General features: G+C 41.4%; 1 protein-coding gene and 1 long non-coding RNA gene across 2 annotated transcripts in view; both read right to left on the bottom strand.

Moving 5' to 3' along the window:
* Positions 1-5311, bottom strand: part of CUNH9orf84 (chromosome unknown C9orf84 homolog) — a 71088-nt gene extending 65777 nt beyond the window's left edge. The window contains exons 1-2 of the mRNA XM_019554728.1: positions 5305-5311; positions 3981-4143 (exon numbers count right to left, since the gene is read on the bottom strand). Coding sequence (XP_019410273.1) covers positions 3981-4143; positions 5305-5311 — 170 coding nt within the window. The remainder of the gene's footprint in view (positions 1-3980; positions 4144-5304) is intronic.
* Positions 5312-5328: 17 nt separating this feature from the next.
* Positions 5329-15111, bottom strand: part of LOC109323293 — a 12128-nt gene continuing 2345 nt past the window's right edge. Inside the window, exon 3 of the long non-coding RNA XR_002104597.1 lies at positions 5329-5620. This is a non-coding gene — a long non-coding RNA (uncharacterized LOC109323293). The remainder of the gene's footprint in view (positions 5621-15111) is intronic.

Here is a 15111-nt window from a genome sequence, read left to right as displayed (position 1 = left end):
CTGGCCACATTCTTTTCAAAGTGTGGCGCCCAGTACTGGATGCAGCAATGCATCTGTGGATGCATGACAAGGTGCGGTTGGCCTTCCTGACTGCATCCCCACACTGCCGGCCCATGTTCATCTTGGGGTCAATGATGACTGTTTTCAGTGGAAACAGTTGAGAAAAAAACTGTAATAGGGCCAAATAATCTGAGATGCACATTGAAGAGCTCAGCTTGGAATGAGAGAGGATAACGCTGAAAATTCCTTCTAGTCAATATTTGGAAGAGAAAAGAAACCAGACAGAAACACTTTAAGGACTAGAACCAGGGCTCTTATAATTGCTCTTATAATTGAGAACAGGGCTCTTATAATTGCTCCCCACATGCAGACACTGCATTTTGCTGGGGTTTTATTAATATTTCTCAAAATATGGATTTTAAAATAAACTGCAGAAATTGCATTTTATCAAATTAATGCGGCCACACGCTGTGCATGAGTTCATGAAAACTAAACTGATTATCTTCAATGAGACTAATCAAGTTTATAACTCAAAACTGAATTATGCTGATGATTAGATTACATGTTGGGATTAGAAATTATACAAATGACAATTGAATTGTTACTAAATTATGTATACTTCTGCTACCCGATCATGTTCTCCTAAAAATAAAGGTGCCCTTACTTTGTAAAATAATATTATTTTGCAATATATATGCAAGTATACTGTATTTACTCAAATATAAGATGATCCTGAATATAAGACAACCCCCAAATAATTAATTTTATATATGGAAAGTCTATAAATGTCTTATAAATTTTCTAGTACAGAATCTAATTATTGGAAGATTGCCTTGAATTTGTTCCACTCACACTGCTTTAGCAGGGAAGCTAAATCTGGGGGGCAGCCAGGTGGTCTCTTTGCCACCTCAATTTCTTCCCCCTACAGCCTCTTCCCCCACTTACTGTTAGAACCTATTCTTCCAGAGCACATAGAAGTGAGGGGCAAATTTGAAAAAAAACGATTTTGAAATAAACATGTCCATGAATTGATGTATTTTACTTTTTTTGAAGTTGTGGCAAACTTTTGCACAGGTACTCTATAAACATGCTTTTAAGAAGCACTTTTGTACTTACTTACACATAGTACAAATTATACATGATATTAGTCAAAAGGCTCATGATTTATTACATAGTTCATTGGACTGGGTACTAGAAGAGTCAACAGTGTTTAAAGTCATGGTGACCCCACAGCTGAGCACTGCTCTGTATGTGTGTGTCCCCCACAAAGGATCCATGTACTAATTTTCCCCCACTTGTATCTAGAACTGGGTGTTTTTGTCATGAGTCCTGGGATGCTCCAAAAATGTAAATGTAGATGAGGCACAGGGCAACCTAGTCCAGCTCCATCTCATGGCGGTTTGGGCCACACTAATCATATGCCACAGGCTGAAAGAGTGGGCAATAGAGGGATTCTGGGTGGACTGTTTGGGGCCCAACTGTTTTCTGATGTCTGCCAGACATTTAAGGCTGGTGAAGAAACAGGAATCACTGGACATACAAAAGAAAGGCACAGTTCAGCTCTAGGAATGAAGAAGTCAAAATGTATTCAATGTAGTAGCTCACTATGACTTTAAAAAGAGTTGGTGCTAAGCGGGCACTGAATGCAATGGGGAATGCCACATACTGTATTCAGACGGTCTGTCCTAACCTGTCCTTAGACTAGCTTTCTATCAGTGGCATAGCTTCTTAGCCACCTTTAGCTAAGACCAAGTGCAGTGGCCATGCAAAGGCCTTGCATACTGCCTGAATGATGCCAGATGCACTGGGGGGATAGTGCTGGAGCACTGGGATGGAGAAGGAAGAAGAGTTCTAGGAACTTGGAACAGCATTGGTGGCGGTTTTGGGAAGGAGAGTGACAGTTATGGAAGGGAAAGTGTACCAAGAGATGAGAAGTGAATTGAAGAATAAAAATGAAGATTCAGAGTCTGATGCAGGATGGACAAAGGTGGGGAAGACAGGACAGAAAAAGGTAGGAAAGAAAGGTGTGGTGGGATCAGTGGTTTTGAAGGAGGCTTTACTGAAGGAAGCAACGAGGGAAGAGCCCAGTGGGCAGCAAGAACAGGAGGAGAGGAGGTCATGAGAGAGAAACAAGGAATGAAACAGTCATTGAAGGGAAAAGGAAGACTAGTGGGAGGAATAAACTAGAACTGTAAAGAGAAAAGATGGGAGGAAGTGAGAGATGGAGTGGCAGGTAATCTGTGTCTGAGAATAAAAGAAGTACTAATAGGGACAGGAGAAAAGAGAAGATGGAGAATGAATAGATATGAATTTATAGAAAAATATTGTTTGAAATTTTGGATGTTAAAGCAAAACATTTGAATAGTCTGGTTGTCTTTCTTAACCAGAAGTCTTGAATTTCATATTGGAACTGAGAAGGTTATGAGGATTTTTGGAAGACGTATGTGGCAGTAGGTGAGAGAGAAGAACTTAAGGGGATAAGTTTTATTGCAGGAGAAAAGACAAGAGAATGGACAATAATTGTTTGAATGTAAATGGACATGCTTGAAATGGAGGAAATAGAGAAATGGTTGGAGAATTATGTACAAAAAATTTAAGTATGCTGAGAAGATATGTAATTAATATGGTATATGGATGGGATAATGAAGAGTTTGGGTGGTAATGAGGTTAGATAAGAGGAGGTCTGATGGGATAATGTACTTAATGCCAGTAATCCAAGTAGGGCCACACTGGGGGTTTACAATATATTTTGGACGCCTAAACTCTGTAACAAGCATGGGCACAAAGGACACCTGGATGCATACTGCTGGTGTACAATTTTCTACAGATGTGAAGGGAAGGGCACAGGGTGGGGAACTGCCAAGAAGTACTGAAATGTGTTATTTGCAGGGAAGAGGGACAGTTACAGTGTCGATGCCTGTGATCCTGCAGTCTGTGTGATGTTGTTCCTCTTGAATGAATTACCTAGGTGTTGTTCCTCACTAGGTGTAACTTCTGGCTCTGCTCCTAGGGCCTGGGCTTATACTGAGGCTGCCCAGCCCTCCTCCAATCCAGTGGGCCCCTTTCAGTCATGTGGCCATCTAATTGGGCAAGACCTCACCTGCTGGCTGCTCCACAGCTTGCTCAAGCCCCTTAAAGTGGCAGGTACTAAATAATCTCTGGATTATATTTAATACAATAAAATGTACGTGGGCAAACACCAGAAGAGTGACTGTTTAATTTTTGAAAGAACTGTGGGACACTGGTCTATGTAATCTGGGTTTGCTGACAACACTGTTGGGGATAAATTCCTGGTCTCCATTAATTCAATGTCAGTTTTGCCATTGGCTTCAGTGGGCACTTTTCTATCTGCTCCAGAGCTGGGCGGGGGGGGGGGGGCTTTAATTAGAGAGGCTCTGTTCAATGAGCTTTAGTTCAAGTGTCCCTGCCACCATTTTCAAGCGCATGGATGCGGACTTGCACAGTAATTACTATGCTCCAGTAGACTTGATTAATTACTGTGCATCAGAGCAGCCCCGCATTACATGTACAGGAAACAGCTGGGATCAGGATTTTGTCCCTGGACTTTTGAGGGCGACAAATCCTGCCCACTGTACTCACAGGAAATTTTGACTGAGGAGGATTAGACTGTTTAAAAATGAACATTATTTCAACATTCCAAGCTGTAGTAAACCCCCCTCAGTACAATTAGACATTGAGAATGCCAAAAAATCATGTCAGTTGATTCTGTGTATTCTCTTTAATACAGGATGTAACCTCCATCCTACCCATTCTTACTTCTAATGAAAAGGAATTGGGTTTTTTTTTAAACTAATTAGATATCTTAATTCTTCGCCACTATAAAGGCATTTCAATTAATAAAAATGCATAATAAAATAACAGGAGTTAAGATGTTAAAGGATAATATTGATCACATTTGATTACAAATATATAGGTAAGTAAATTTTGAGGTCAAAAGTATGTAATAATTTGGTAATTACTTGAAAATGTCCTCTTCTGTGAAGTTCTCTTCTTTAGGATTTAAAAGAGGATCCTTGACTAAGAAAATTTTTAGTCTGCTCAAAAGTACACGTAGAGTCGGAAGTTGTTTACAATACTTTTCCAAATTATCAACAAAAACAAGTTCATCGGCAATATATAAATCTTAAAAGAAATGAGAAAAATAATAATTCAACAACAAGCCATTCAAAATAATACATTATAAGAAAAATCTGAACAGTTGTTTAAAATTGTTTGCATTATAATTTTTCATTATTGGTAAAACTCTCAAAGAACCTTAAATCTACAACTTCTTGCTGATTGGCAAGCACTGATTTTTTCCTTCCTGGGAAAAAACATATTTTCAAGGTTCCTTTCTATTCATTTTCTCATTTGTGTATTAGTATCATCAATTAAGTCATAAACAGTTATGGGTGACTGGTGCTACCTTAGTTGTGGTGGGCACATGCCCCCTCAGCGATTCTTGAAATCGGGGCAGGGATGGGTCCCCCTGTTGCCAATCCCGCCAACTAGGGGGGATCCCCCCCACAGCTGATTGCAAGATGGCCGATTGCTGCGGCCACTTCCAGAAGTGGCTGCGGCCACTTCTGGGAGCGCAATGGCACTCCACTCCCTGGCCAGCACTTGCAGGTGAGGGAAATGGTGCTTCTACCTGCCCTTCTGCCCATCGTCTAAGCAGTGAGCACGACCAGTGTGGGGGTACACTGGTGCTCTCAGGGGGTGCACATGCACCCTTACGCATCACCACTGTAAACAGTAGTGATAGTTTGGTTGGGTAATGTACACATATATCATATTTACTGAATTCTAAGATGAGGGTTTTTCCCCCCATTTAACATGTGAGAGAGAAAAGCCCCTTGTCTTAGAATTGTATAGGAGGGTGGGAAATTGAGGGTGGTGGGGAGGGAAGAGGGGGAGGCAGGCAGCTGCTGTGGCTTGGGCTCCAGTCCCTACTCAGGGTTGGGGCCATAGCTACAGCTGCTACCTGCCTCCTCCCCCTCTGTACCCTGCTGTCTCCCTCCTGAAACCTCTTATCCTCATCTCTTGCCCCCATGCAGCCTCTGATCCCCTGCCTGCCTCTTACTTTTGCTCCATGCCAGCAGGCTCTGTGTATATTGTAGTCTGGGCACTGAGCATAGTCCTAGCCTGGCCCCTGATGGCTCCAAAACTCATGCTAAGCTGAAGCATACTCAAAAAAGTTAAAATACACAATACTCATGCTAACTGCATAGTGCAAGAGGATGCAAGCTCATGGATAGGCCATCTGAGAAGAAATAATGAGGTATCACTTCCAGCTTATCTTACTATTCATGACGATTATAAGCAGGCTCCTAGCTGTCTGGTATGCAACTGTGTGAAATGTCTATCCTTGATTAATTAGTATGGTAAATATTTCTCTTGCAATTAATTCATGTTATGTACAAGAAGAGTCATTCTCCATATGTGATAAATGTCTCCACCTGATTTACTTCTGTTTTGCTGTTTCCTCCTGATTAAGTTTTGTTTTGTCTAGTGGTTTCCTTGATTTTCTAAGGACACTCCCCAAAACTGTGTTTTTCCTGGTTGTTAATCTGTTTCTTGATATGTTCTAAACTTAGTAGAAATGGATAACCACTTGTCACTTACGAAGGTAATTTATTCAAACTGGAATTTTCTGATAACCAATAATGAGCAGTTTGATTAACAGGATTTTCAAATACTGTTTGGAACTCTCTCTTGATTTACACAACTACAGGAATGCTTTGAAGATGCTGAACTAAGGGTATAAGAAAAATGTGGAACAGCTAACACCACGTGCTTCAAGAATGAAAGATCTCTCTGATAAGAACTGCTGCTGTACAGCAGCCATCTTGAGAAGCTGGAAGAAACAGACTGTCTCTCTTGTGGCCTATTTGGTGAGAAACCACCACCTTATAGCTAATTATTGGACTTTGCTTTGGTTTGGACTCATCTGACTTTGAATACTTGTAGTAAATAAAGCCTTTCTGTCACTCATTAAACAAAGTATTATGTCAATCCCTTAAGCTAGTCTGGAATCCTAGGTTTTATTTGCTAACACCCTACAACAGCAATGTGCAGCCCACACAGCTGCTACAGGGGCTGAACTGGGGGAAAACAGAGAGCAGAGGCTGGGGGAAAAGGAGAGTGCAGAGGCTGAGTGGGAAGTGGGGAGCAGAGGCTTGAAGGGAGAAGCCAGGGTTGTAGAAAAGGCAGGGGGCAGAGGTGGAAAGGGGGAAGGTACAAGCAGGAGGTAAGCTGCTTGACCTCCCCATGCCATCTGTCCCTCCACTGCCTGCCCCCCTGTGGTGAGGCGGGGGGGGATATAAATTAAAGGTGAACCTCCAATAATTAGATTCTATACATGGAAATGATAAGACATGTATACATTTTCCATGTATAGAATCTAATTATTAGGGGATCATATTAAATTCAGGGTAATCTTAGATTCGAGTAAATGTAATAAATGACACTAGTGTCTGGCTCCCATGTTTCCAGTGACAGTAATGAAGTATCTTCATCTTTATAGTAGTAATGTATTTGGACACAGAATACAAAATTTCCCCCCACTCTAAAAACTGAAAACAATGGTAGATGCATATTTTTTAAAAGTTAAAAAGTGGTGGTTACTAGACACCAAATCATGAACCTTATCTACTTGATAAGGTAGAATTACTCTTCCAAATGGAAGATCTGCCATGCTGTTACTCCTTTTTAGCCTGTGTGGCTAGATAACATTTGGTATCTTTCAGGTTGCTTTCAACTAATGATAGATGAAGGTCTTAGATGCCTTCCTGTTTCTTTTCAAAGAATGTATATACAGTCCTAGTGTCCTGAACACAGTACAGTTTTTTGTCTTGAGATACTCCTATGTGCACTCTCATACAAAGACCAAATCAAATACTTGCCCCAACATTCAGCTTCAGTGTAATCTTTGGGCCATGGCTTTGTTGTTTCAGTTATCATTTGAAAAAAAAGGTTGTTTGTTTAGCCTAAATGAAAAGTTGTCAACAGTTTCAACAGTTTCAGTGAAGTTTGTGATTGCACAGAAATCAAAGACAAATGTGTCTGGAGTCATTGGCGATGTATAGGGGGTGCACACAGGTGCACATGCACTCCCTGGGCACCCCTCCTGGTTGGCGATCAACTGCTGGGGGACCCCTTCCCTGGTCGGCGATTGGCGGCTGGTGCCCCCCCAGACTTGGGAGGCACCAGTCACCCATGTCTGGGGTTACCTAACCCGTGAACTTCTAAAGTTGCTGTTAGATGTGTAAACATGGCTCACAAGATAAACCCAGAAATGTCAAATAGGAACCTATTGTGTTAGAAACAGCCTGACCGGTTGTGGTCTTTCTGAGTTATTTGCAACAGAAGAATTGCTCTATTTTCTGCAGTCAAAAAAGTAATGAAAATTAGGATGCCTTGAGCCTAAAAAGGTTGAGAACCACTATTCTAAAGAGAGAGATAACTTGTTTTGGACTGTTTTGCACTGGCAAAGCAGCACAAAGCACATACATTTTGGGCAAGTGCACACAAAATAGTTACCATAAGTTAAAAGAAGGGCCTTTATTGGTCAGCTACACTTGTGTTAACTGCCTGTGGGCATGTCTACACAAGATGCTTTACTTGAGATCAGAGCCAAGTGCTGCGCAGTAATTGTCACCATCTACAAGTGCAGACGTTAGTTTCGCAGTAATTGACTTTAATTGCGAGTAAATTTGCTACCTGTAAATACAAATAGCAAATTTGCTCCTGACTACTTACTGCACCCTATGCCATATGTAGAGGGCTTACCAGGAGCAAATGTGCAGGAGATGGCTGCTCATAGACCTGATTTCATGGCTTTTTCATGGTAAGCCAGGCACTCACTGCTAACTGGTTTAGAGGGTTTGTGGCCCCATCCCTTGCTGGTGATTGTCCAACATGGCTGTCCATTATGGGGCCCCATTCCCCATCACTGATTGGCCAAGAGGGGTGAGGCCATGCAATGTGCAGCCCTCCCAGCCATCAGTGGCAAAGGGCGTGGCTGCCACCTTGGCTGCTCCCCTTCAAGCCAGCATCTTCCCCCCACCCCCCCGCCACCCTGGTGGGCTGCAAGGCTGGGCTGCAGCTGCCATGAGGACCACTGGCTCCTGCTGGGGAGCCAGTATTTTATTTTTAATAAGGTTTTTGTTTTGTTTTGTTTTTTGATTTTGCAGACAATGCTCAATTTCACAGTTTCTGCAAAATCATGAATTAAGTAGGTTCCTACATATAAGCATAAGTCCAACTGCTTTCAATGGAACTTAATAGAACTTAAGCATGTGCTCAAGTGCTTTGCCAATTAAAGGCAGATTTAAAAACAAATTTAAATTGTTTACTGAACTTGGACCATTAGCGTAATTGTTGTGGAACTGGATCCTAACGGGGTTGAATGGTGCAGAACTGAAAATCATCCCCATTATGACCTTGTGTTCAGAACAGACATTTTAAATGCAACAGGAAAGCTATTAACATTTTAGCTGAGAAGGTTTGATTATAAGCTCACTTACACAGAGGTAGACTGGGAGTAACTCCACTGAAATATGCAGAGCTATGCAGCTATGAAAGATGACATGAGTGTGAAGAGAATCAGGCAAATTGTGTGGTGCTAGACTGTAGTTTTTACCCAAACTCAATTTCACTTGTTTTCTTTTTATGTCAATTAAAATTGTGCTCCTTTAAATGATTATCTCAAGCTTTAATTTGTTTGTATTTTTCATTACTTTTGAATAAAAACAATTCACAAGTCAATGTCGATACATTTTTTAATTTCTGAGTAATTTGCCGTGCTTTGCATCATAATATTGATGTTGAAAATGTTTGTTTTAAGCAAGTATCTTCAAAACATGAATAAGCCTTTAACCAGTCTAAAAGATTATATGGATATTTTTCACATTACAACAGTTAAAATAAAGTTATTAAAGAAACCCACGCTGGTTTATGAAAGGTGGAATAGGATTAGAAAGATATTGATAAATTTTAACACGCACAAATAGGTAGAGAAGGAATACTGTATTAAAATAAGTTTTTTAGATATAAATCTTTGCCTTACTCTGTTTGAACTGCAAATTCAAAATGTCCATTCAAAATCCATCTCAGGTTCTTTTTTAATTTGGGACTGTGCATTTAAAAACCCAAATTAGGATAAATTATGTCATCTCAGCATAACAACTGTTACTATTACTGCTACTTATCAATATTCCTCTTTACTGGTTTTCACTATATGGCTCTAAAGTCTTGTAATGAATGCAAGACTGCACTGCAAGCATAGAATCATGTTATTTTCAACATTAGCAGTCTCTTTAATAAGACAGTAATGAATTAGTTCGCAAATCTTTCCAATATTTGAAAAGGGTAAGGAAGGTTGTTTATTACAATGAGTCAGAAGGAAAAGGGTTTACTTCATAATTAACTGGCTTCTATTTAAGAATCTTTCTTAGAAACAGCAAAAACTGAGATTTTTGTTCTCTCTTTTGCAATAGTACTTAATTACTGGGTAGAGGTTACACATTGATAAATGCTGAACTGCTAATTCAGCAATTGATTCAAGAAAATATAGAAAAAAAATTATGATCCTCTCTCTTTAGGTTCTATTCATTTTTGTATAAGTAAAGTCATCATTCTCCTATTCCATTTGCAGTTAAGAATAATTTAAAAATATTTTCTAAATCTAAAACTTCTTTTTTTTTCTTTTAGACAGTTATCTATGACAATCTAACACTATTAAAATCATTTTAACAGTCAAAGAAACAGCCAGGTAAAATTTTGTAAGTGACTATTTTGCAGAACAAGTGGGTAACCTCTTCTTACATTCCTATTAAGTATGTAATATATACTGAAATGCATGAGTAAATTAGACCTTAAACCACTCTAAATATCCTTGATATAGTATTTCTTATATATGTCATCTAACCTTAAGCAAATACCTATTTTTTAAGTACACCTTCACAGTGTTTTAATTTTATCAGGAGAATTAAGATTAGTGTACTTTCAATTATTAACCACAACATGCTTGCATTATTGATAGAAATAGTATATTTCTTATTAAACTTTATCTAGTTATCTTGTACAATGCTGTACCAAGAGCTAGTCAAGTCCTATATGTGACTCTGGGTCAAAGCTCCTTGGAAGTGGTCAGATTGTTTAACTTTGCTAAAGTGGCAAAATTCCAGTTACTGGTTTGGGTTGTATTCAAAGGCAAAAAGCTGTGATAAAAAAAAAATTCTAGTCAGTCTGGAACTATGAAAGTTGTAATTTCAGATCAGTTAATTTAATGAAGCCCTTACTATAATATGTGGGATTTGCTAGACATGTATCTCATGATGCTTCAAGGAATAATGTACAACAGGGGTTGTCAGCAGGGGGTATGTGTACCTCTGGGGGTACTTGGGAAGGCCCCACAGGGTAAGCAGCAATGACGCAGAAAAGAGGGGGTCAGGGCTGCCAGCACTTTGTGTTGCTTGTGCTGTCACCAGCACTTTTGTTTTCACCAGCACTGTGCGCTGCCAGCATTTCCAGTTTCGTCTACCCCCCCCCAGCTCACTGATTGGCCACCAGGCCCCCTCCCCCTCTGCTTACTGACTGTCTGCTGGGGTCTCCCTGCTTCTCGACTGGCCACCAGAGGTACATCAACCAAAAAAGGTTGAAAACTTCTGCTGTACAACATCATGTACCTTTAGTACCCTCCTGCCTCAGCCATGAGCCCCAGCCATGTTCTGGGAACCAGCAGGTGAGTTAAGAAGGAAGTGAATCTTCACAGGTCAATTACTGGCCTGTTCAATTATTGGTTTCTTGTGGGTGCCAATTAATGTGAATTTTAGTTACATTAATACCAACTGAATTGGATTGAAAGAGTGACTGTCAGCTCACTCACTACACATGGGACAACAAGCAGTGGCATCATCTTTCAGTCAGAAGAAGATGGCTGCGATTCTGAAAACATTTTGAGTTTTGTATTTCAGGGAATGGGGACTACTCACATGGTTGTGTATGATTAAACGTGTGTGTTTGCAAAATCAAAACCTTGAACTGGTTTAAAATCGGTGTCCTGGAAACAAAAAGCTATGAATCAATTAATCAATTTGTAATTAGCAAGTACATTAATTGCAATTAGTAAGTTAACTGCACACAATTTTGGAAAGCAATCAGTTAAACACTTTACCTTCAGCTTGTGGTTTAAGTGCTAGGAAACAGTCAGGGAGTAAAAAATTGATTTGAGTGGAATCTTCTTTCCAGTCATTTTTCATAAGCAGATAGGCTTCTTCTATGCCAGTCTGTGAATAGGGATTTGAACTTGGAACAACTTCTAGAAGTTCATTATTAATATAGGGCTTGGTGTCATAAACTGGTTTCCTGAAAAAAAAGTTATTTTTTCAGTGTGTTCTGATCCTTACACAGCTCTTTGACAACAGATGTATGTAATATAAACCACTGAATGCTATCTTGACCCCCCATATACTAAATCTCATCATTATGCAGTAGTTTACCTTGTTAAAAGAATTGTTGTAACACTGAAAGTGAACATCTCTTCCTGTGACCAGAAGAATAAGTTAAGGGCAAGAGGGGAATGCAGGGGAGGGATTGTGCTGCACACACAGACTGGAAGAGAGGGGTGCTGAGAGTGGGGAAGGGAGGAGCTTCTTACTTAATTGGACTTAAAAGTCCCCCACCCTCTTCTTCCACAGCATGATCTGCCTGCAAAGTTAAGGTGGGGAGGGGAGGAAGGCTGGAAGCAGGGGGTGCAGTCACTCCTCCAGTGCTGCTGACTGCTACTGCACCCCCTTTCTAAAATCCTGGGTCCACACATCTATACAGTCTTTCATGAAATGTTTTTCTATAACTAGGAGATAAATGAATTAATACTTATGAATATATTGTTATATTCCAAACATCTCACAAACTGAATATGTATTTATTCTGTGCTTTCACCAAAATTCCAACTGACTTAGATATATTTTGTCTTCTACATGGCTTACTCAGTTCTCAAATCTTTTATTAGTGGTAAACTAATATACGTATAGCTAATATATTAAAATATGAGTAAACATACTTATATATTAGCTTACCGCTATAGCTTGTGGGTGCCAATCAAACATTAGTTAACCTTCATGATGCCTATGTGAGGTGATGGGATATTATTACTTCAATTTTACATACAGGAACTGAAGCAGAAAGCGTCTGAGGTAAAAAATGTCTTCTAATTTTGAGTGGGTAATTTCAGATAACTTACTTTTACATCACATGGTATGTCCAAAGTCTGACTCCTACATTGCATGTTGTTGGCACAGAATTGACATTTGTGACGTGGCTATTGGAGAACTGAAGCTGTTGTGATGTGTGGACCTCTATGGAAGCATCCAGATGAGCATGCACAGTTGCTTCCCTGGGGGGCCAGTTAGCAGTGGCACATTTGTTGTGCACAGCAAGTTGCCCCAGATCAGCCCCAGGTGGTAGCAGCCTTACCTGAGGTCCTGGGAACTTCCTGGGACTCTAATGGCAGTGATTTTGGGTGCATGGAGCCTGCCCAGCAACTACAGTACGGCTTTTGCTGGCCAGACTCTGGTTTTGGGTGGTGTGTGCTGCTGCCAGGTGTGCCACCCTTTTTTCCACAAACTTTTTTTAATAGTGGGATCTCCCATGTTACCTCCCAACTCTGTGTTCCTGGGGAACCCTGACAGTGGACGCAGCCTGTCTGACTCAAAGATTTCCCCCTGTGGCAGGGCTCTCAGGTGTCCTGCAACTGAGAGTAGAAATGGCTCAGGAGAGACCCCTAGTGGTGGGAAAGGGGAAGCACAGCTGCCAGTCACCAGGACTGTGCAGGTGTGGGTTGCCCTAGTAACCAGGGAAGCCTAGAGCCAGGAAAGGGCAGAGCTTAGCCCTTCTTAAGCCCAGGCAGAAGGCCAGGAGGGTAGTTCCCCTCCAGCAGCCGAAGGAGGAGGAACTCGGCCTGGGCAAGGGGAGAGCTTGGATGGTTGGAACACCCTAGTCCCTGCTGGGAGTGGATGAGTTCTCTCTCTCTCTTTGGTAAGGAGAGGTTTCTAATTTTTCGAACCAGAATGGTCTAGTTTTTATGTTGTAGCCTGGGGGCTTTGCGTTTGTGTTCTGTTCCACCGGAGGACTGGATGAGGCTGTAGGGGTGTGAGGAGGCCTCATGGGAGCTCCCCAATAATCTGGGGGTTCCTGGTGCCCAGAGGCCACAGCAAGTGGTGCTGAAGAGGGCACAGCTTTGTTTGGGGTATGTTGGCCTAGCCCCGGAGGTAGGGGGCAGTGTGGAGCCTTGGAGTTAGGGGGCGGTGAGGGGCCCTGGCGTTGAGGGGCAGTGAGGAGCTCAGAGTGAGGGGGCAGTGAGGGGCCCCGAGAGTGAGAAGGGGCGTCGAGGAGCCCCGAAAGCAAGCAAAGGGCCGGGACCTAATACCATGGCCCTGGAGAGATCACACCAGCACCAATGCACCATTGTAACAGGAGTGCCGCGCGTCCAGAGAGGCTCCAAAAGCGGCACTCCTGTTACACGCCCCCCACCTGAATAAAAACTGATTACAAAAGACAATGAAGATGCAGTGGGAGACGGACCTAAAACCCTCCAAATAAGGGTGACAAGAATGAAACAACTGCCCTAGGTCTCTTTTGCATGCAAGATGGAACCAGATGACAATTCATTTACATGGAAGATGGAGAACAGAACTCCCGAAGCAAAGACTGCAGTGAATTCTGGAATTGGAGAAGCAGAGGAGCACTGCACGATGGGGAATCTGTGCTCCAAATGCTAATCAACCCACATTTACACACACTCAGCTAAGCATTTATCAGACCAATTCTAATCTGGATTTACAAAGGAACCCCCCCGCCCACACACCAGATCTAAGTAGAAGTGAAAGTTTAATAGGCATCTTGGGCTGTACATTCCCCAGTCCCACTATGGGAGTACTACTTAAACTTGATTGACTAAAACTCGGTTGCCGGGTTGGGGAATGCTGAGGCAAAGAGACCGAGTCAGAGCGGGTATAGGCAACATTTGAACAAAAGTAAAGGGTTCATCGCAGCGTCCAGCCCATTGGAACCCTGACCACAAGTGTTGTCATACTTTTTCTGGGATGACTGGTGGAAGTCCTCCCCACAAAAGTTATGAAAAATCATGCTAGGCTGAGGCTTGTTCACAACAGGTAAAAATCCCAAACCCTGATGCTGCAAGCTATCTATTGTTTCTGACGAAACCATGAGGTATCCCATCCAGTATATCTGCCATCCATAGGAATTTAAAGCTGGCTCCCAAGTGTCTCTGGTTACTCCTTAACCTTAAGTTTTTCCTGGTTATTAATCAGTTTCTTGAGATGTTCCAAACCAGATAACCTCTTGTCAAAGAAAAGACAATTATTTGCACTGTTAAGAATGCTTTGAAGCGGCTGAACTAAGGGTATAAAAATATGTTAAAAAAGGCAGCAAATGTGTGCTTCAAGAGGAGAAATCTCCCTGACATCATCCACTGTTGTTCTTGAAAAGCTGAAAGAAACAGATCATCTCCCTTCAAGGATTGTGTTAAGAACTTTACTTGTCAGCATTAGAACCAGAGTGCCTTGGACTGGTGAGATCCCAGCTCTCTCTTTTTCTCTTTAGGCATAGATTTCTGAACCTGAATTGTATTAGATAAGCTTGAGCTAAGTTTTCCCAAATACTTAATGAAACCAGGGTAGTATTGTAATTGTTTGTGTTTGTTTTCCTTTGCATGTCTATTACTACTAGTACCATTATATAGTTCCTATACTTAGCAATAAATAACTTTTATAGTCAAACTGGTAGTAACTGGGTATATTTTTCCTTCTCTATTTCTCCTTCCCCACTTGCTCTGTAGCAATGCTTCTTTTACCTAAGCTAAAGATCCCTGTGAAGCCCAAAAATACTGTGGAATCTCTCATCAAGAGGCTAAAGATTGGGATGTGCTGAGTTTGAAACACACAAAGGGATCTGCTTGTACAGGCTGATTGACCCAGTTTGGCCCTAATGAACTGAATGCTGGCCCATGAGGGTGTCAGCTGGACACCCAGCCAGATTCAGAAGTATTCTGTTTACCTGTGTGCTTGTGTCTGACTGCAGTTTATT

Source organism: Crocodylus porosus, unplaced genomic scaffold, assembly GCF_001723895.1.
Source record: "Crocodylus porosus isolate Cpor-Errol unplaced genomic scaffold, CroPor_comp1, whole genome shotgun sequence".
Lineage (NCBI taxonomy): Eukaryota > Metazoa > Chordata > Crocodylia > Crocodylidae > Crocodylus > Crocodylus porosus.
This window is presented reverse-complemented; position numbering and strand designations above follow the sequence as displayed.